The following is a 19,937-nucleotide window of genomic DNA, read 5'->3' as shown; positions in this document are numbered from 1 at the left end:
TATTTTTTTATTATTATTTTATATTCTTCTATCATCATTATTTGTTTATAGTGAATCATCCCATTTTTATGATGGAACAACTGTGTATTCTTTATCGACATAAAAAAAAAAAAACAGTTTATTCTTTACAATTAAAAGAAATACTAAAAACACGATTTTATTGTAGGGCTGGCATATTATTCTTTACAGTTAATCGTGTTGGGTTGTAAACAAGTTATTCATGTTAAACCCAATCATCACCAATTCAATCTCATTAACGAATAGATTGTACTTGTCTGATTAATAAATAGATTATACTTATCATGTAACGTTACGCATACAATAATCATGTCATGTTCGTGTTGAAAAATCGTTTATAACTTGATTGTCTTAGGTGGTACATGACTCGGTTAGGTTCATAGTCTTCTTGAAAAGCTTGACATGTATGTAAACAAGCTTGACATTCTTCTGTATTAAATTTGATCTGAAATAACTTAAAAAGCAATAGGTTCAGCGGAGTCATGTATGTAAAACTAATTATGGTGTGCAAAAGATATAATTCCATATGGAAAATCTATCATGCGTATACAAAAGATGATGAAACAGCCAAAAACCACCTTAAGAAATTCTGCCAAAAACCTAATGGGAAAAATCCCCTTGAACCTTCAATGACTTGACTTGGATGCCAACGTCCAGAAATTCAGAACAAATGATGATGAAACAGCAAACCAACTCAGAAAGGCCATAGTTACAGATGCCTGATACCTTGTGCAACGATCACGTACACAAGAGTGAAAATCATTGCTGTCGAGGACTGAGATACCAGCCGCTGCAGAAGCTGCGGCAAATGTGATTGTGGAACTGATCTGCAGTTAGGATTAAGAAAATGTAAGAAATGAGTTGATACAAATATGCAAACAGCATGTGCCCATGCATTTGTCGTTGGCTCAATAGTTCCTAAAGCCATAGCTATATGGCCCCTTCTGACCAGAGAGATCATTTCAAGGCCGAAAGAAAGAACATGGAAATCATTTCCCTCTTACCTATCCCAAACAAAGGGAGTTGACCCCATTAAACTCGTCATCCATTCGAAACTACGATATCAATTCTCAGAAGTAACGCTAGGTTTACAAATGATAATTAGTTAGAAAGGCTATCAAATAGTATCCCTCTCTCACATTCAACGGACCTTTGAATCATACCATCAGAAATTTAGTTCTTCTACAAGGTGCCTCCCAGATGCACAACTAGTGACCTGAAAAACCATAATTGAACATCTATATCCATGCACAAAGACTTTTGATGCCTGGAAAATAACTTAACTAGTTCCATTCAATTTGATGCAGAAGCTGGTGAAGCCTGCATTTTAAAACGAAAAGTATATTTTGACTTTCTTCTATACTAGATAACACGACCATAGACGACTAAAAATAGTCCCTAACTTCCATTTGGATGCAAATGATTTCCATTATCCAATTCCAATATATAAAGCATCGAATATAATTTGAAAAAAAAGCAGAGACAAGACAAGATTACAGTAGTGAGTATCAGAAAATTTCCGTGGTTTCATAAGTCACTCAACCATGGCTTCCTCTCCTTTTCATAATAGGAGCTTAATTTGTTAAAACTCCAAAGGAACTGTTTCTTACCCCATCACCAACGGCAAACACGCTGACAACTTTGGGATTTCGCAATCTGCGCTTCACTAAAATGGCATATAAATCAACGAAGGCAAGAGAAAGGCTCCATAAGCATTGCCAGCTGACAGCATTAACAAAGTAGCTGAAACACCAAACACCAACCATGGACATGTTATGCTACGAAAACAGAGAACAGAGAATCAAGTGATTCCACTCCCCATTTAAAACTAAAACAGCATAATATTACTTCTCCGGGCATCATGAAGATATTTTCAGCGGCAGAAAAAAGTGTAATTAAAGTAACTGGTGGCTTCAAAAACATTAGACATAACAGAGAATTAATGTATACCAATTCCTCTTTTCTTTCTTTTCATGAATCAAAGCGTTTTGACAGGAGTTGTGGTGTGTTTGATTGAACTGTAAATCACCCTTCTCTCAGGAAAAAAGTTACCGACTTTAATATTTGTAAAAACGAACGTAATGCATTAAATCCACAACAACAAGCAATTTAGCATTTGGCAGAAATCCCACACTCCAAAAGCAGCAAACCAAAGAAGATCACAACAAATCCAATGAAGCAAAACAAGGAAAATCCATGGCAGGAGCAAAATCAATGCATCATATGACAGAAGCAGGAGAACCCAGTAAAAATTACATATTTAAAATCGAATAGAACCAGAGAGATCGATAGATACCGCAAGGTGGTGTATCTGGAGGTTGCATGGGTGGAAGCCATGACGCAGCCGGCGACGAGTGCGAAGACGAACTGGTTGAGGCGCAAGGTCAGGCCTCCACGTGTCCCCGGCATGCCCGGTATGTCGTTCATTCTTCCCTCAGGCATCGGGTTTTGGGGCTCTCCATGGGTCTGCGGCGGTGGGGCTTCTACTGGGTGCACAGAAGGGCAAGTGGCGTTCACCATATTTTGCTTTTAATTGTTCAGTCTTCAGAGTAGCCAAGGCTCACTCCTTTACCGTTTCAGACAGGACGCAGAGACGACAGGGTTTACAAGCGTCCTCCTTTTTCTGCGTCTTGTTTTCTCTGCTTGCTTGTGGAAGGGTTTAAAGCTATTTGACAAATGAAAGAGAGTGTTTTTCTTTTCAATTGCTTTGGCTATAAAAGTGCTTTTTTTTTTTAGAGAAGCACATTTATGAATCAATTTCTAGAAATCACTTGTATTTTTAATACCAATTTCAAAAAACATTAATAAAAGTGCTTATTCTGTAGAAGCAGTCCTAAAGAGGAAGTTCCTAACCTAGCAGTCCTATATATGGATATATTCAACATATCAATTAATATCCAATTACCATTAAATTAAAAGTTTGTCCCTTTATAGAACTAGACACGATTAAAATGTTGTCAATATCAATTATAGACTAGGCACTCAAGTTTGAATCTCCTCCTCATAAATTAGATCGATATAAAATTATTTACTTTTAATTGTATAAACAAACGTCCACTAATATGTAAGTTCATAAGGAATGCATCATTTTTTTAAACAACACCCATCGAAGCCTATAGTATGTATAAAACTATACAAAAAAATCATGTCATTATCATCCAATCAAATTAACTTTACCTTGTAATAACTTTTACTTTCTTTGAGCAAGGAATTGCAGGAGAAATAGGAGTTAATTTAAATTTTAAAAAAAAAAACAGAAGCTCAATTAAGAGTTTCTTTTTTTAACTCAAATATGCAACTGAGGAGATGAGTGCTCCATTCTCCCTATTCTTTATTACTCTTATAAAAAGCATATTGACACATATTTATTAATTTGTAATCAGGTGAAGAGTAATTAAATTGACGAGAGATTGAATTGAAAAGAAAAATATAGTTAAAAATCATAGAATACAAATCTTAATCAAATTATGAAATTGATATCATAGTTCATATTTCACTAATTAATTACATCGAATTCTGATCTTATAAGGATTAAAATCCGGTCCACTTAAAGAGTGTCACGTTCGAATAAAAAAAGGATAGCTGACTTTTAGATTGACCGACTAGAGTACAGAACGCATTCAAAAGTTTCAATCACAAAAATTCTAGATATTTGGACGAGAGTTCACAATGCGACGGAGGCCCCAGAGCACGTCAGCAGCGACCACCAAACCAGAAGTGAGTGAAGAACCAATTGCCCCTTCATGGGTTGCACAGAGGCCTCAGAGATCACCCTTTGTTTGGCTCACCTTGTTCTTGGCCATCGCCTACGGCTCTTGGAGTGTTTTTCATTACCAGTTCGAGAGCCTGCCTGCGCCTCTGACAGCTGAGCAGGCAGGAAAGAGAGGCTTTTCTGAGTTTTCTGCACTGGAACACGTCAAGGCCTTGACCCAATTGGGTCCTCACTCTGTTGGCTCTGATGCTCTTCATCTAGCTCTCCAGGTTCTTAGTTCTTATTGCCTCATGAATCCCATAATTATTGAATTGTTGTGAAAAAAATCAATCTTGGGTTTAACATGGGTTTTCACCACAGTATGTTTTGGCAGAAGCTGAGAAGATCAAGAAAACTGCTCACTGGGAGGTTGATGTCGAAGTGGACTCGTTCACTGCCAAATCAGGAGCAAATCGTATGGCTGGCGGCTTGTTTAAGGGCAGAACACTAGTTTATTCGGATCTAAATCACATAATTATAAGAATTTTGCCAAAGTATGCACCGGAAGCAGTAGATAATGCCATTCTGGTATCTTCTCACATTGACACTGTCTTCTCAACGTATGCTCTCTTCATCTTATTGAATCTCAAATTACATTGCTTTTTTGGTTTTTCCGTATCAAAGTGATGAACTTTGTTGCTACCTGAAATACCATGTTGGCAAATTGTGTGAATAAGAACTACATGGATTGTTGGATTTTCAAATCAATATAGGTTGTAAGTTTTAGGTTCAAGTCATGGCCTTTGAGCGTACTTTCACTAGCTGAATTTGATGGCATACCCTTTAAGCTCCCACAATAACAAGTCTTAGAGTCTTTATTTGACACTTGGAGGAAATTACCATACACGTTTCAGGGGAGGGGCTGGAGATTGCAGTTCTTGTGTAGCTGTCATGTTGGAACTTGCTCGTGGAATTTCCCAGTGGGCTCATGGATTTAAGCATGCTGTTATATTTTTGTTTAATACTGGGGAGGAGGAGGGTCTAAATGGTGCTCATAGCTTTATAACTCAGGTAAATATGGACTCTCTCTCTCTCTCTCTCTCACAGCTTCAGCAGCCGAGCGGAGTTGTTCTATGCTATAGCCAAATACTTTATATGATGAGGTCATACAATCATTCTATTCCATTTTCTAGTGTAAGATGCCTAATGTTGTTTGATTTTGAAATTTAGTCATTTGCGAGACTTAAATCTCTCTTTGAATGATTAAAATTGATTATCTATTTGTATTCTAAGAAACACAGCAACAGACAAGCACACAGTGAAAAAGTTGTTTAGTTCATGCATCAGTTTCTAAGATACAGAAGATCTAAATTATAAAGTTCAGTAAGCATATATATATATATATATATTTTCAGTAAGCAGTTTTACTCTGTGTAAATATGTTGTATCTCCGTCTGTTCTGGAAAATTGTATTTTTTAAAACTTATCTCTTACACATTTCTTTCTGACTTTATTGGTGCAGCATCCATGGAGTAAATCGATTCGTCTGGCTATTGATTTGGAGGCCATGGGTATTGGAGGGAAGTCTGGCATATTTCAGGTAAGGTTTGTAATGAGAATTCACTTATTGTTGCAATTTTACATGTCCTATGAGATATGATTTATGTGCTTGATACTGTATATTCTATGTAAATGACCTCCATAGAAACTGTGTCAGGTGGGGCGTGTTAAGGTGTCAGATTTTTCTAGTACCACAAACTGTAGGACATGATAAAATTGCTATTTTTTCTAGTTTCATGACATTATACATATAAAATTATATTATCACCGTGTCAAAGTTGGGTTCTCTTGTTGATTTGTGCCGTCCATATATCTGAGAACCTGATAGAAAGGACTTGTAACTTAAACTTGTTTTCCAATTTCGATGTCGGCAAGTGCCTTGGTATTGGCAATTTAAACACAATTACCTATAACCGTGTTAGGCTGCGTCTAACATTTGTCATGCAGTGTAAATTTCAAAGTGCTTCTGCATCATGTTATGAAATTGATCAGATCGTTCACTTGTGGTTGTCCTATTACTAGGAGTTTATAGCGTACTCTACTTTCAAAGAAGTATTGTAAATGACTGATGTGATCTTTTTACTTTAAATCTATCTCTTCTTATTCTTTTGAAGTGAGTCTACATATCAAAATGTGTTTTAGCTTAATTTTTCCCTTATGAATATTCCTTCATTTGATAGGCTGGTCCTGATCCTTGGCCTATCGAGACTTTTGCCGCAGTAGCAAAATACCCATCTGGCCAAATTATAGCACAGGTTTGTAATTATTTTTTTGATATTTTTGATATAGTTTTTATGTGTATGTACTTGGGAAAAATACTCAAATCTCGGTGCTGCAGGATATATTTTCTTCTGGAGCCATAAAATCTGCAACAGATTTCCAAGTATACAGAGAGGTTGCTGGTCTTTCAGGTCTTGACTTCGCTTACGCTGATAATACTGCAGTATACCATACAAAGGTTATATTTATCTTCCCTTTTGCCCCTTTTTTTTGGAATATCTGGAAAAGTTCTTTTTGCATTTCATATTTTAAAAAGGAGATCCCAAGTCTATTCTCATTAGCGGTGTGAGATTTACAGTAAGGAATTAGTACGTTAGTTAGTGCTTAGCCCACATGTCCTACATGTAGCTTTATATGCTTTTGAAGACGGGAATGGCTTTAAGGTTCCATCTATTTAATTATTAATGTTAACCAAGAGTATTGCTTGCAAAAATGGACACCAACTAACAACCTGCCAATGGGGAAAGGCACTGGGACTTAAGTTGGTTTTCCAAGTTGAATTCATTGTTTACTCTATATTTTTCTTATCTTGCAGAATGACAAATTAGAGCTTCTTAAATTAGGATCTCTTCAACATCTTGGAGAAAATATGCTTGCTTTTCTGCTTAAGATTGCTGCATCCTCTCATCTTCCAAAAGTCAATACAATGGTAGAAGAGGATAATAAGGGCCAGAGCACTGCTGTATATTTTGACATTTTGGTATCTTCCTTACTTTCTTTTTCTTTGTTTCTTTGCTTAGATGGTTTTGGTTTTAATCATGCGGCCTCCTGAGACCTTAATAGTTCAAGTTTGCAATGTGATTCTAACCCTTGTGGAAATCCCAGGGGACATATATGGTCGTCTATCGTCAACACTTTGCAAATATGCTTCATAAGTCAGTGATAGCTCAATCACTTCTAATATGGACTACATCATTGCTTATGGGTGGTTATCCTGCTGCAATTTCATTGGCCTTGTCATGTTTTAGTGTTATCCTTATGTGGATATTCGCATTGAGTTTCTCTGTTCTTGCTGCTTTCATTATACCCCTAATATCTTCTTCACCAGTGCCATATGTTGCAAACCCATGGCTGGTAGTCGGGTTATTTGCCGCTCCTGCTCTTCTTGGGGCATTAACCGGTCAATATTTGGGTTATCTTATTCTGCACACGCATTTGTCAAATGTATACGACAAGAAGAAACAGATCTCACCTGTTATTCAAGCTGATTTGATTAAATCAGAGGCTGAAAGATGGCTCTATAAATCTGGATCTCTTCAGTGGCTCATTCTCCTCATTTTGGGAACCTATTACAAAATTGGATCATCTTATTTGGCTCTTTTTTGGTTGGTTCCACCAGCATTCGCTTGTGAGTTTATATTTACTGCCATCTTAGCTTGACCCATATTCGATTTAACCATGCGTTTGATGAGAAGCATGTTTGTTAGTTTAGGATTTGCTTTCAACTAATTTTGTACACTACTATTCAGATGGCTTTCTTGAAGCGACTCTGACTCCAGCTCGATTTCCCAAGCCACTCAAACTTGCAACCCTGCTGATAGGATTAGCTGTACCAATATTAATTTCTGCTGGCGGATTTATTCGCCTGGCTGGAACAATAATTGGGACTGTGGTTCGACTTGACAGGTAAATTTTGTGATTCTCTAGTAATCCACAAGCATGATATAACTCTTAAGAAGTGGATTTATTCGAAGTCACGTTTGTAAGAAGTATTTTTGGACAATTTTACAGTCCATGCCACTTGAGATATATTTGGAAATGAAACAATGGTTTTTATGAAAGCCTGCAGAGCAACAACTCATGGTGTCATCAGATACCTTGTGTATGATGGAATTCCATGGTCTGTTTGTGTAAGCAATTCTTTGTAGGTTTTTGCACATTCAGCCAGATGACATCCTCAGTTTTTGTTTTTCCTCAGTGTGATCTCTCCATACCAACTTTGAAAATTGAAGTGTTTTTGCTTAATTCTCCATACATTTGGAAAAGTAACTATGTACCTTCCTTGTATTTGCTTACAGGAACCCCGGTGGCACTCCTGACTGGCTGGGGAATGTTATAGTTGCCACTTATGTTGCTGCTGTCATGTGCCTAACTTTGGTCTATCTCCTTTCATATATTCATCTTCCAGGTTTCTGTTTATCTCCTTTTACATTGTAGTTGAACTCTCAAGTGGATGGTGCAATATATTGAATTAAATATGTTGGGTTTTTACAGTTTAGTTGAGCTCTCGAGTCAAGTGTATAGTGCCATATATATTGAATTACTTTTGAGGAGATAAATTCACCGCCTTGTTTTATATTTAAATTAACTAGTATGATTCGTCGCAATTTCTCTCTAGGTGCCAAGAAATCGATTGTGCTTTCAACTTGCTTGCTGTTTGGCCTCTCACTTGCTGTTGTATCATTGGGTATCATTCCACCATTTACCAAAGACACATCCAGAGCTGTAAATGTATGTTTCTGTCACTACCTAGCTCATAAAGCTGTTTTCCTCTGTGTAACTCATGATGTTAATGAAAAAGTCTAGTTGGGATTATTTTGTTCGTCCTGTTAATTGGATATGACTCCGTTCTAACAAAGTCTCTGTCTCTTTTTAAAAGAAATTAAGATTCATAGATTAAAATATATTGAGCCGAGGCTTTCATCTTCAGAGTTTGTAGAAAACGAAAAATGCATGACCAATGCAAATAAACTTTTCACAAAGGGTTTTAATAACAGAAAACTAAAACAGTTGTTGGGTAAGGCAATATACTTTTCAATGAACACAGTTTTAGTGCTTTTGGTTGTTTTCAGTGAAGACAATTTTAGTGGTTTTGATTGTCATTAAATAGCTCCTAAATTGAAAAATGAGGTCGATACTGCTGGTTTGATTACACGACATATTTTAGGGTGTTGGAGCCTTCCAGCGATTACCCTGGCTATGTGAGTTTATGTCTGTGCAACCATTCATTTATAAATACTTTATTGTTCTCAGGTTGTTCATGTTGTAGATATGACAAGAAGCTTCGATGAAAAACAAGATCCTAGATCCTATGTGTCTCTGTTTTCTTCTACTCCTGGGAAATTGACAAAGGAGGTTGAGCAAATCAATGAAGGTTTCAGATGCGGTAGAGATAAAGTTGTTGATCTGGTAACATTTTCAGTCAAATACAGTTGCTGGACCTTTGATGGCACTGACAGTGGGTGGAGTGAATCAGATGTTCCCACAATGCACGTCGATAGTGATACTCATGGTGATGAAAGAATAACACGAGTGGTAATTGATACAAAAGGTTCAACACGATGGACTCTTGCTATCAATGCTGATGAAATAGAAGATTTCACATTCAAAGGTACATTATTTTATCTCACAATTTTGATACTCGTGTTTGTAATGGAGTGCTAAGCTGAAGAGTTCAGTTTTGTACCACTTAGTTTTATACTGCCCTCTTGTTTTAGCTCTCTCAAGTTTTTATAACCGCAGATGCAGGAAGCTCAGAGGAATTGGTTTTGGTTGGTGACATGAGCAGTGTAGATGGGTGGCACATTATGCAGTTTTCCGGGGGAAAGAATGCACCGACGAGGTTCGATCTGACACTCTTCTGGATGAAAAACTCTACTCGGTTGGATCACAAGGTGGAAGGGAAGAGAGAGGAGGGCGCTCCCCTTCTAAAGTTAAGAACTGATATGGACATAGTAACTCCTAAAGTTGACAGAGTTCTTTCTAAGCTTCCTCCTTGGTGTTCACAGTTCGGCAAGTCCACGTCCCCCCACACCTTTGCATTTTTAAGTAACCTTCCTGTTAACTTTTAGGTCCGTTGAATCTCATACCCCAGGAATGTAACTTACAACTTTTACTTCCAATTACACAGGAACTTTCAGATTCAAGTAAAGAAAATGAATTATGTATAAGCAGCCACACAAGTTTATTTATTTATTGAATGGTATGGGTTTTTAATATAGTTGGTGGCGAAGAGATGGTGAATTCCATGATGCTCCAAATACACAATCATCCAAATGCTATTAAAACCTTTTGGTTTCCGTAGAGACATTACCTGTTTTTTTTTTGTCTGAGTACAGACATTACCTGTACGCATCCAAGATTTGCATGTGAAACCTACAAACATTCTTATGACAACAATATCTTCACCATTTACAGGCTTAAACTTACACCACAGAACTTGGATTTTATCCGTTTAACAAAACGAAGTAAAAAAAAAACATGGGTTTTAACTTTTAACCGAAGTGAAATGAAAGAAGCAGAGATTCAATTCCCACACAGCACACGTGTGGAGTGAAGGTTAGGTAACTTAGTTAATTTTGGCGTCAACAACACAGTGGTGCCCCTCAGAAGTCTCATAACTGAAACAAACACCCAAAAAGAAAGAATCTGCGGTTGCTGATAGGGAGAGAGACACAAAACACAGAGTCCAAGAAATGCGGACCATACCGTTGGGAATATCAGTATCCCCAACCTCCATAAACAGCTCCTCCAAAACCACCTTTCTCAACAGTCTCAACCTCAAGAGACCAAACCCACTTCCTCTTACTTCTACTTCTACTTCTTCTAGGGTTCCTGCCTCCACCTCCACCTCCACTGAGGATGATGATTTCTCTTTTCTTTCCTTCTCCAAATCTGGTGGGTACACCCAAGTTTCTGTCTTTTGTTACATATATACTTCGATTTCTATGTAAGACTATGTTGGTTTATGTGAACTATTGTTGGCAGTTTTGGGTTTTTTGTCAATTTTAGTTGTGTTGACTTCTCTATTGGGTTGCAGACGCATGTACATATGAATGATCATCAGGATTGGATTTCATTTTCCTTTTGGTTTTTTCTGATTTCTTTTGGCAATTTTACAGAGGTCTAGAGCAGGGGAAAAAAATATGATCTTTTTATAGTAAGAAATAGTGGAGCTGAATGATTGTCCATTATATACTCAAATTGGAACTTGGGTGTTGAAATCCCATTTCGATAATTCTTGTTTTTGCTTGTAGGAGTATGCAGAGCCAGTCAAGTGGCTGATTTATTTCCAACAGTGTCTCCCGAGATTGTTGTCCGGGAGGCCAGGTTAGAGGACTGTTGGGAGGTGGCTGAGACTCACTGCAGCTCTTTCTTCCCTGAATATTCTTTCCCTTTAGATTTTGTTCTGCGGATTGACCGGCTGGTAGCGATGCTAGCCGGATTTTCTTTGCCAAATGGTTGCAAAAGGACTTGTCTCGTTGCTGTCATTGGCAACTCTATTGATGAGACTTTTCTCTTTGGAAGTGAAGATTTCAAGATTGGTGGTTTTGATGGGAAGTTCAGTCTCAATAGGAGGTATGTGGCTGGGATATTGACAGTGGATACTGTTGCTGATTTTCTTCCTAGAAAAGGACCTCTCCGGCAAAGAAGGTGAGTTCATTGCACTTTCAAGAGGTTTTCTTTTTAAAGCTCGTGCAGCCATCTAGTTTACAAGTACAGTTAAATTTTGGATGAAGCTGATGAAAATACATTTTTCTTGACCTTGTGTAACTTCATGTAGAACACCAGATGTTTATCATCTTATTATGTGAAATAACTTTCCGACCTGTAATATCAAACAATTATTAGTTAAAAACGGAAAGAACAAGATCTTCAACTTTTGGTTAGATTATTCATCTGTTGTGTTCTTCACTAATTAGTCTGGAACCACAGATAGCTTTCGTCAGCTGGACGAAGTCTAGTCCTTGCATTGGAATTTATTTGGTTCCCCATACTTCTTTTTACCTCCAGTACTAGTCCCCTCCCATTACTGAGGTTCAAAACCAGGATCTTCAGCTTGCCCGTTTTATGGATGTTTCTTGCTGTCAAACAGAGGCTCTACTCCAAAATATTCACTGGAGCCTAGAGTAGTTCTTATAAATATAAATATATGAATATTTTAATGCTTAGTCTTCCATTTTGCTTTTCCTTTTGATTTATGGTGCTTATGCTATATTGTAATGTTATGTGTACTAATAAGATAGTTTGATGTGGGCTTACATTATGCATTTAGGATGCGTTGAGAATATTAGAGAGAAATAAGAAAAGGTATCAGGATGGGATGGCAAGCCAAGCTCTACCTCACCCCAACCCTGTTTCCTTCCATATCCATTTACGTATGGCTGTGTCCGGTTCACTTCAGTGCATCAGCTGCTGCAGCTCAAATATTCTTTTCTTGTGTGTGCATACGTATTGAGTTATACATCCAGACTGTCAGAAAGCTAGTTGCTGAGAGTGGGAAGAACTCTCTAATTCATCTGATATCTCTGATTCATCTGATACATTGGAAGTGATAATGGGGTGGCTAAACCCAATTGCCTAGAACAACCATCAGCCTCAAAAATAAAAGAGAGAGCTAAGCATGTTATTCAGTTGTAACATATGAGAGTTCAATTTTAAAACAACCCCTTTACTGGTTGACTTTAAATGTTCATTATAAAGTATGGCAAGTTTCATTTGAGGTCAATATATATTTCTGAAATTAGGTTCATCTAGCATATATTCTTATTTACACAAATGTATGGATGTTTTAATTGCAGGACTGGAGTTGCATACGTATCAAATGTTGCTGTCCGGGAGAGATTTCGACGAAGAGGTATAGCTAAGAGGCTAATAGCAAAGGCAGAAGCTCAAGCCAGGAGCTGGGATTGCCGTGCCATTGCGTTGCACTGTGACTTAAACAATCCTGGGGCTATAAAGCTGTACAAAGGCCAGGGTTTCAGAAGCATTAAGGTGCCTGAAGGAGCAAACTGGCCCCAGCCGAAGACCGCTCCGGATGTTAGGTTCAACTTCATGATGAAGCTTCTCAACACCAAGGCTGCTACTTAGACTATTTTAGGAACATGCGAAGAACTAATAAGACAGACAAGAAAGACACGCCGAAGGGAAAAACTAAAAAGAAATAGGATGTTTGAGCATAGGTTGTACATAAATTATGTAAGCAAAAGGGTGTGGCTAAAAGTCTAGTGGCATTGCACTCTGTCAATGACTGTATTTTTTGTTGGATCAACGCTAATTTGTAAAGCCCTGGCAACAAGTTCAGGAAGATGATATTTGGTGGGGCAGGTATGGGCACCCCTGCCCCCGTTCTTCATATGTTGTGAAGGTATACTTCTACCATCCTCCAAAATCAACTGTTACACGACTGGTTTTATATGCACCAAATGATCTTCCTAACGATGGCCGCATAATTGCAGTTTTTCTTATAATAAAAAATAATTAGTTTTCTTCAACCCTCGGCAAGGGGGGACGAGATTTCAAACCAAAACCAAGGACAACCACGGTACTAAAAAGAGATTTCTAGTACTCATGATGCAGGACGCATAGGATTTAAATTTATTAGTTTCCTAATATATTTGTTAGTTTTCTAATTTCTTTAGTTTTCCCAATTATAGTAGGATTTCTACTTTTCCAAATTTTCGGATTTATAGTTTCAAGTTTCCTATTTTATCTGGGTTAGGATTTCTGTTTAAACAAGGGATTTTTATCCTATTATGTCTAGATTTTAGTTTGCTATAAATAACCGTGTAGTTCTTTAAAATTCAGATTTGAATATTGAGTAAACCTTCTCTTAAAACTATGTGATTTTTGTTCTTCCTTCTCGGTTCTCTGATTTCGATCCTTTCTTTCACCCTTCGATCTATATTTTCATCTCCTCAACCTCCGATATTCTTCTTGTTCTACTGTTCTGCCCTTTCTTTTGTCTTTCGATCTATATTTTCATCTCCTTGATCTCTTATATTCTTCTATGTTCTAATGTTTGAGTGCTTAACAGCTAGGGCTGTACTACATCAACTCAAAATCTGAAAAGTAGAGAATAAAGGAAGAGTAATGTCTCAAGGCTCGTATTGAAACCAAATCAAAATTGCAACTTATTACCATGGACAAGCAGATAGAAAATCTCACTAGATGCCACTTAGAATTCCACTTTATTTACGTGTTTATAACTCAAAACCTCAAAGGTAAACTCAATTTTTGTACAGTGGGTTCTAGTACCATTCGTGGACAAATGTCTTCAAGATCCTGTGGTGCCTAACAAGTAACAACCAATGCCAAAGTTGCAGAACGCCCGAACAAAAGGAAGTACATCTCGAGCCATGAAGATGCCGAAGGATTTCCAACTTGAATATACCTAAGGTTTACGATGCCTGGACAAATTTGTCTAAAGCAGATGTATCCAAAGCTGAGAACTCCTTCAAAGCAGCACGCACAACATTTCCAAGTAACACAGCGTCATTGTTGCTTGGTGCCTGCAGTGTAAAAATTGTATCAGTTGCAGTACATTTAGAAATGATTGCAAGTGATGAGTTATGCCTACCTCTATGTTGAGGGGAAGTACAGGATCATGAAGTGAGAGTCTAAGAAGAAACCACCCGCCATAGCTGGAAACTCGGACCTGTTTCCCAGAGTAAGTTGGGGGAGCATGAGTGAAATATACCAAGTACTAACCAAAATGGAAACGGACGCAATAAAGTCAACGTTAACCACTAAGAAACTTACCCCTTCATAGTTAACAGGTGCTTTTTGAAGCTTTGGATCTGAGTCAATATAGTTCTCCAAATGTTTCAAAACTGCTTCTCCATAGTCTCGGAAAGATCTAGAAGCATCAATTTATCAGCAATTACAAAGCAAATACCCATGCACATAGACGCACAGAACAAACTCTTAAAAGAGTCTCAGATTTAGTAGCATACCCTCCTTTAAGATCTTGATGACTTTGATTAATCTTTAATCTCAATTCCACTGAAAAAGCTGGTTCCTGAAGACCTTCTAAAAGACCAGTCAAAACTTTGCTGCCACCAGTCTGCCCTGAAGCTCGGGCTGAAGCAATTTTATTTAAAATTTTGACCTGCACATAATGCCATAGAGGGTGAATTCAAACAGCAGGAGTAGTAGCAACAAATCCCACCAGAAAGACAAAGATTTATGTGCAAATTTTATAGATCACGGGATTGTATGTCAATCAATCCAACATGTAAAGGAGGCCCTACTATAGTGTTACATTAATTGCCTACCATGAGGTATGCACCATCATCAAGCCAATGGTTTTCCTTGAGAGCTCCATGGCCACTAGTCTCAATAGCCAGATGAGATTCCTCACCGACGGAGTTCTGTAATCAATATCTACTTCAGTTGAAAAGCATAAAAGAATACACAATAAGACAAGAATTATTAACACAATGCTCGCTAGAATGAAAGGTGGGATATAACAGTTTATTTTACATGCACGTTTAGAATAAAGAAAACAATATGCATAAGGAAAACACTATGCAAAGATCAAAAGGAACAGAAACAAAATAAAAAATGAATATTTGAAAGAACATGTCTAGGGGTTGGATGCAAGGTCTTCTTCTATTCCTTATTCGTTTTTATAAATCATAAATGGTGTGAACAAGATAACTAGACAGTCTTTCTCACCAAACGAATAGCTTCATCAATGACATTCTTGTAGCCTCTTTTGAAACGATGGTGCTTCCCCCCTACAAGAAATTGCTAATTATCAGTCATTCAATACAACAAGAGAAGTATACCATTTTCAGTTTTCCTCATACCAAGTTTCTTCTCAATAAATGTGGTAAGACCATCTGAAGTCACACTATCTGTAACAATAGTTGTTCCAGGATGCTAGGAAAAAAAACAAAAAATAGTCATCAATAGAGGAAATAGATAAAATGTCATATTGAAATACAAGAGCCTTGATGAAAATAAGAAGACAAATCTTACTTCCTCAAGAACAATGGCAGACATTAAGGCAATGAGACGATTACGATTGAACTCAAGGCCGGTTGAATCCACAGCAGCGGATCTAAAAGAAACACTTATCAGAAAGAGGCAACCAATAGAGTAAAAATGTTTTATGGGTCAGTAGAAACTTACCTATCGACGTCTGTATCAAATATGATCCCCAAATCAGCCTTGTTATCAAGGACTGCTTGGGTGATAGCTTCCATTGCAGTTTTGTCCTCTGGGTTTGGAATATGATTTGGGAACATACCTGAACCAAGAACAAACTTTAAAATTTTAAAAAAAAATCCGATCCCTGAATAAACAACTTAAATATCCCAGCGTTCAATAATCAATATTACCATCTGGCTCCAAGAACTGACTACCAGAAGTGACTGCCCCAAGAGGTTCAAGCACTTTTGCCTGATATCATTGAAATAATAAACCTGATCAACTTGATGAGAGTTAGCTCCCTTTTACCATGGTAGCCGTATAAATGGCTATCAGTAGAGTGTTACAGCCATGAAGTAAAAAAACAATATCCAAAATAAGAAAACTTACAGCAAAAAATCCTCCTGCTCCATTCCCTGCATCAACTACAATATGGAACCCTTCCAGTGGCTTCTCTGAGATTATATAACAGCACAAAACAATTGAAAGGACAGTCTTTTAAATGAAAGGGCAATGAAAGTGGTGATCACAGAAAATTAAATGGAAGAATCCTAATAAAATATTAATAGTAACAAAATTTCTATAGATGCAGGAGCTAAGGGTGTTGGATACTGAACAAACAAGTCAAGTATAACCAACATCACACTTCATGTTAGGGATGAAGTGATCATCTGCAAAATATTTCTACCAAAATCATGATTTCATAGACTTGGTACCTATATTTCCTGCAGCTTTGCGAACTGCCTTTACAAGATCAGATGTATATACATTCATGTAATCAACTCTCTTTACGGATGCAACTGCTTTTCCTTTTGAACTCGTCAACCCTTCTGCTGTAAATTTATTATATATATCTGCAGCACGCTCTAAGATGTTTTTAATGTCAGCTTTCCCGAGCCCTCCAGCATTTGTGAAAAATTTGAACCCATTCCTGTTGTAAGGCAAATGACTTGCTGTTGAAACAATACAATATATTAGACTTTACATCAGGGGAAGCCAAACTTATAGAAAATAAAAAATATAATCTCCAAAAGTATGCCAGAACTTGCTCCTGCGATATCTCATTATGGAGAAACAATAAGACCAGAACTCTAAGTGGCATGATATCACATAGTTTGCACGTGAACATGTGTACCGTACCTGTTATCATAATAGATCCATCGACAGGACATAAGAAAGCATCATCTTCAGTTACTGTGCTATTAAACATTGCTGGTGTGGATGCCAGTCTACATAATGAAAAACAGTTTTGATCAATATCCGGAGCAATCAACACTTAACTGGTCATACATAGGCCATCTTCATGCAACATGACTTCCAATCCAAATAGTCATTACCTTTGCAGATGCAAAAGAGTTTATCAACAAAATAAAATCATAGAAATTCATCACCTACCCATATTGAACAACATCCAGACCGGCACCAGCAATTCCTCGTGAAATTGCATCCTGGAAAATAATTTATCAAATTGACCTAAATTTTCAATGCTTAAATAAAAGTAGTTATCAGTAAGAATTTCCAGATATGTTTTTGAATTATTTAGTGTGGAACTTTTCAATGCATCATCTTTAACACATAGAGGCCAGTAAAGTATCTTTCCAAAAGTCTAATTCTGTTAAATTTCGTACAACACCGAAAGTTATCAGAAACTAAATATGAGACAGGTTACTAATCCAAAAAATCTAAGCAGTACACCCATTTTGACCTAAACAGGACAACTATGCTTGATGAACATAACAAACAAGATATTTTTACTTTCATATGGGTCCTCCTCTAATGAACCTGCAATTTCAAGTTCCCAAAATCTATTTTTTCTTTGTTTTTCCAATTTGAACAATAGTTGTCATGTTTAAGTTTACAAATTTATTGCTAAAATCTTATCCAAATGAAGCACTGAAAAGACACTTGGTAAAACATATACTCAAGAAAGTGTGTAACACATAAAGCATATTTAACTTATAAGTCCAAAAACTTAAATATTAGAAATATAAAACATAAGCCAAACTCCAATATAATGCCAAATTTAGGACATACCTCTAACTTTTTCGCAGATATTCGAGAATCATGGCCAACAGAAATGCTCAAACGTCGTGAGCCATCAGCTTTCTTCTTTTCCCATAGCCATGCAGCAAAACCAGCCGCTATTGCTTCTGAAACAGGTTCAGTCAGATTGAGTGCTTCTCCTTCAACACCAGCAACAGCAACACCTCGAATATCGCTGTGTATGAGAACATCAGTGCACAAAGAAATATACATCAGATCAATAATTATTAAAGCTGTGATGCGCCCAGAAAGTTAGAACTTTTTTAATTGGAAGAACACTGTAGGTGGCATCAGTTGTCACCTTCCATTTTGAAGCTTCAGAAAATCAACTTTGTCAAAATTTGGCACCGCGGCGGTAGATGGAGCAGCTGCAAAGAAAATCCCAAATGAATATAATAATCTAAAAGGTAACAATTATAGAACCATAATGGGAAAGTTGGTAAGAGATCCAAAAATAAAAATTTCACTTGCAACCTGGGCTGTCAAACAACTAAATAAAAATGCCCCCAATGCCAAAGAAATTATTTTTTTTATGATGAGGATAAAATACAAGAGTAAGTACTCTAAGGAAGTCTAGAACACTAATTTTGCATCTGATATCAACCTTGATAATGAGAGTCTAGAACAGACCGTTGCAGTGAACAGTTCTTCGGTTTACAAAACTGCTCTGGTATTTTGAGAAGTTGCGCAACTGCATGGAAGGAATGGCAGTCCATGCTAACTTCCCTCGCTGGAAGGGAAGCATGTTGCGCATAAAAGGGGCAAAGTTGTCCCTTTGATAATGGGTGTCGAACTTCCTACTTAGTTGGTAGCACTGTGACACAGAAACATTTTCAACAATCTTCCCTGACATTGCTGCATAGAAGTTTTACAATTTTATCAGTTTTCACGGTCATAATATTAATAAAGGTAGTTTATTATGTTATTTCTCTTGCATTTTTCCTCGCGAGTGTAAATAGCTGTTTGTCATTCATCATTTCAGACTATAAGACAGCAATCTCCAATCCTTTGATGCAAATTTAGGGTCTAGCATATGACTACCACATAAATTATAAACAAATAACGCATTAAAGGTTTCTTTGAGCCTTGAATTGAAACCCATCTCCAAATTTCATTAAAATTAGTTCTTTATCAATATGATGAACTGCACAATATTCGGTATTCTGAATCACAGTATAGGAGCACTAACATTTGGAATAGGAGAGTTTGAATTGCCATCATCTTCTTTGAAGTTTACAGGAATTGTCATAAACTTAATATGCATCATGTCTAACAGTTATTGAAGTAGTGGCATACGATGCGATAATTACTTGATCGAAAATTGCACAACAACAAAGCACATATCAAGCTAATAGCAGAATGAAATTGTGTATCATCTGAGCAGAATATATAAACCGCACCTCATGCCACTGTCAGCCAAACACAGTTCACAACTTAAAATAACCATTGAATGCCTACTTTTGTTTTCTTTTATCAATATTCTAATTCTACTCATTAAGCAATAATCGAAACCAACTTCAGATACAAATTTATAAATAATAAAAATAAAAATAAAAAAAACCAATCACCCGGTTTATGTTCAATAATCTAGCTGCTAGGATTGAACTTCAAACTATCAATAACTTAATTCCTAAAGGACCCAACTTTATATTGTCTAATTACATACATCCAGAAAGAAGTGAATTGACCCTGAATCAAAATCGTCACTGTCGTAAAACAAAGCCACAGAGCAAAGAAGAGCTTTAAAAAAAAGAAGATATATTTATGAAATGGGAAAGTTATGACAATGGATACTAGATGAAAATTTCACAGAAAGAAGCAAAACTTTCACCTTCCATTTCATAAACCAAACTGCGCTCGCTCGTTCAGAGAGGTAGGCGAAGAAGCCGATGGATACAAGCAGAACACCGTGGAAGAGTTGGTGAATGCATATATTTGGCCCCCGCCAGCTGGCTATTGCATTTTATTT

The 19,937-nt window shown here is 37.0% G+C and overlaps 4 protein-coding genes across 8 annotated transcripts; 2 read left to right on the top strand and 2 right to left on the bottom strand.

Annotated features, from left to right (window-relative positions):
- Positions 1-566: 566 nt before the first annotated feature.
- Positions 567-2,706, bottom strand: LOC117619756 (CASP-like protein 5A1). The gene is made up of 3 exons (XM_034349784.1): positions 2,315-2,706; positions 1,629-1,761; positions 567-845 (listed from the first exon to the last, which is right to left on the bottom strand). Exons 1-3 carry the CDS (start codon positions 2,536-2,538, stop codon positions 645-647), a joined length of 558 nt encoding a protein of 185 aa, XP_034205675.1. The 5' UTR covers positions 2,539-2,706; the 3' UTR covers positions 567-644.
- Positions 2,707-3,600: 894 nt separating this feature from the next.
- Positions 3,601-9,989, top strand: LOC117619442 (endoplasmic reticulum metallopeptidase 1). Of its 2 annotated transcripts, none has more exons than XM_034349400.1 (13): positions 3,601-3,999; positions 4,091-4,329; positions 4,624-4,780; positions 5,232-5,309; positions 5,950-6,024; positions 6,108-6,227; positions 6,585-6,749; positions 6,875-7,397; positions 7,519-7,675; positions 8,068-8,177; positions 8,388-8,500; positions 9,023-9,380; positions 9,512-9,989. In XM_034349400.1, exons 1-13 carry the CDS (start codon positions 3,688-3,690, stop codon positions 9,838-9,840), a joined length of 2,736 nt encoding a protein of 911 aa, XP_034205291.1. In that variant the 5' UTR covers positions 3,601-3,687; the 3' UTR covers positions 9,841-9,989. The 2 variants fall into 2 exon arrangements, with proteins under 2 accessions (XP_034205291.1, XP_034205292.1); XM_034349401.1 differs by having other exon boundaries at positions 3,883-3,999; positions 4,104-4,329.
- Positions 9,990-10,375: 386 nt separating this feature from the next.
- LOC117617096 lies at positions 10,376-13,207 on the top strand. Its single transcript, XM_034346350.1, has 3 exons — positions 10,376-10,666; positions 11,026-11,422; positions 12,571-13,207. Exons 1-3 carry the CDS (start codon positions 10,465-10,467, stop codon positions 12,857-12,859), a joined length of 888 nt encoding a protein of 295 aa, XP_034202241.1. The 5' UTR covers positions 10,376-10,464; the 3' UTR covers positions 12,860-13,207.
- A 646-nt stretch (positions 13,208-13,853) lies between these two features.
- LOC117619192 (phosphomannomutase/phosphoglucomutase) lies at positions 13,854-19,937 on the bottom strand. 4 transcript variants are annotated; one of them, XM_034349082.1, is made up of 18 exons: positions 19,800-19,937; positions 18,599-18,823; positions 18,270-18,336; positions 17,960-18,143; positions 17,321-17,373; positions 17,066-17,154; positions 16,642-16,878; positions 16,316-16,380; positions 16,117-16,177; positions 15,908-16,025; positions 15,755-15,836; positions 15,583-15,655; positions 15,449-15,510; positions 15,046-15,141; positions 14,725-14,879; positions 14,531-14,627; positions 14,349-14,426; positions 13,854-14,280 (listed from the first exon to the last, which is right to left on the bottom strand). In XM_034349082.1, the coding sequence occupies exons 1-18, from the start codon at positions 19,804-19,806 to the stop codon at positions 14,170-14,172; spliced, it is 1,860 nt and encodes a 619-aa protein (XP_034204973.1). In that variant the 5' UTR covers positions 19,807-19,937; the 3' UTR covers positions 13,854-14,169. The 4 variants fall into 4 exon arrangements, with proteins under 4 accessions (XP_034204973.1, XP_034204974.1, XP_034204976.1 ...); XM_034349083.1 differs by lacking the exon at positions 19,800-19,937 and adding an exon at positions 19,635-19,790; XM_034349085.1 differs by lacking the exon at positions 18,599-18,823 and having other exon boundaries at positions 19,800-19,923.

The sequence above is a fragment of the Prunus dulcis genome, chromosome 2 (assembly GCF_902201215.1).
Source record: "Prunus dulcis chromosome 2, ALMONDv2, whole genome shotgun sequence".
NCBI classification, from domain to species: Eukaryota; Viridiplantae; Streptophyta; class Magnoliopsida; order Rosales; family Rosaceae; genus Prunus; species Prunus dulcis.
Note: the sequence above shows the minus strand (reverse complement) of the source record. Positions and strands in the feature narration are given on the sequence as shown.

Excerpts from the sequence above, each read along its gene's own strand:
- LOC117619442 (XM_034349400.1), top strand. The coding sequence starts at position 3,688 with ATGCGACGGAGGCCCCAGAGCACGTCAGCAGCGACCACCAAACCAGAA. Across the intron at positions 5,310-5,949 it reads GGAAGTCTGGCATATTTCAG|GCTGGTCCTGATCCTTGGCC; the intron begins GTAAGGTTTGTA and ends TTCATTTGATAG. Across the intron at positions 8,178-8,387 it reads TTCATATATTCATCTTCCAG|GTGCCAAGAAATCGATTGTG; the intron begins GTTTCTGTTTAT and ends ATTTCTCTCTAG.
- LOC117617096 (XM_034346350.1), top strand. The coding sequence starts at position 10,465 with ATGCGGACCATACCGTTGGGAATATCAGTATCCCCAACCTCCATAAAC. Across the intron at positions 10,667-11,025 it reads TCTTTCCTTCTCCAAATCTG|GAGTATGCAGAGCCAGTCAA; the intron begins GTGGGTACACCC and ends TTTTGCTTGTAG. Across the intron at positions 11,423-12,570 it reads GGACCTCTCCGGCAAAGAAG|GACTGGAGTTGCATACGTAT; the intron begins GTGAGTTCATTG and ends TTTTAATTGCAG.
- LOC117619192 (XM_034349082.1), bottom strand. Across the intron at positions 18,144-18,269 it reads CTGAAGCTTCAAAATGGAAG|CGATATTCGAGGTGTTGCTG; the intron begins GTGACAACTGAT and ends TCTCATACACAG. Across the intron at positions 16,381-16,641 it reads CAAAGCTGCAGGAAATATAG|AGAAGCCACTGGAAGGGTTC; the intron begins GTACCAAGTCTA and ends ATATAATCTCAG.
- LOC117619756 (XM_034349784.1), bottom strand. The coding sequence starts at position 2,538 with ATGGTGAACGCCACTTGCCCTTCTGTGCACCCAGTAGAAGCCCCACCG. Across the intron at positions 1,762-2,314 it reads TCCAGATACACCACCTTGCG|CTACTTTGTTAATGCTGTCA; the intron begins GTATCTATCGAT and ends TTGGTGTTTCAG. Across the intron at positions 846-1,628 it reads TGTTTGCCGTTGGTGATGGG|ATCAGTTCCACAATCACATT; the intron begins GTAAGAAACAGT and ends TCCTAACTGCAG.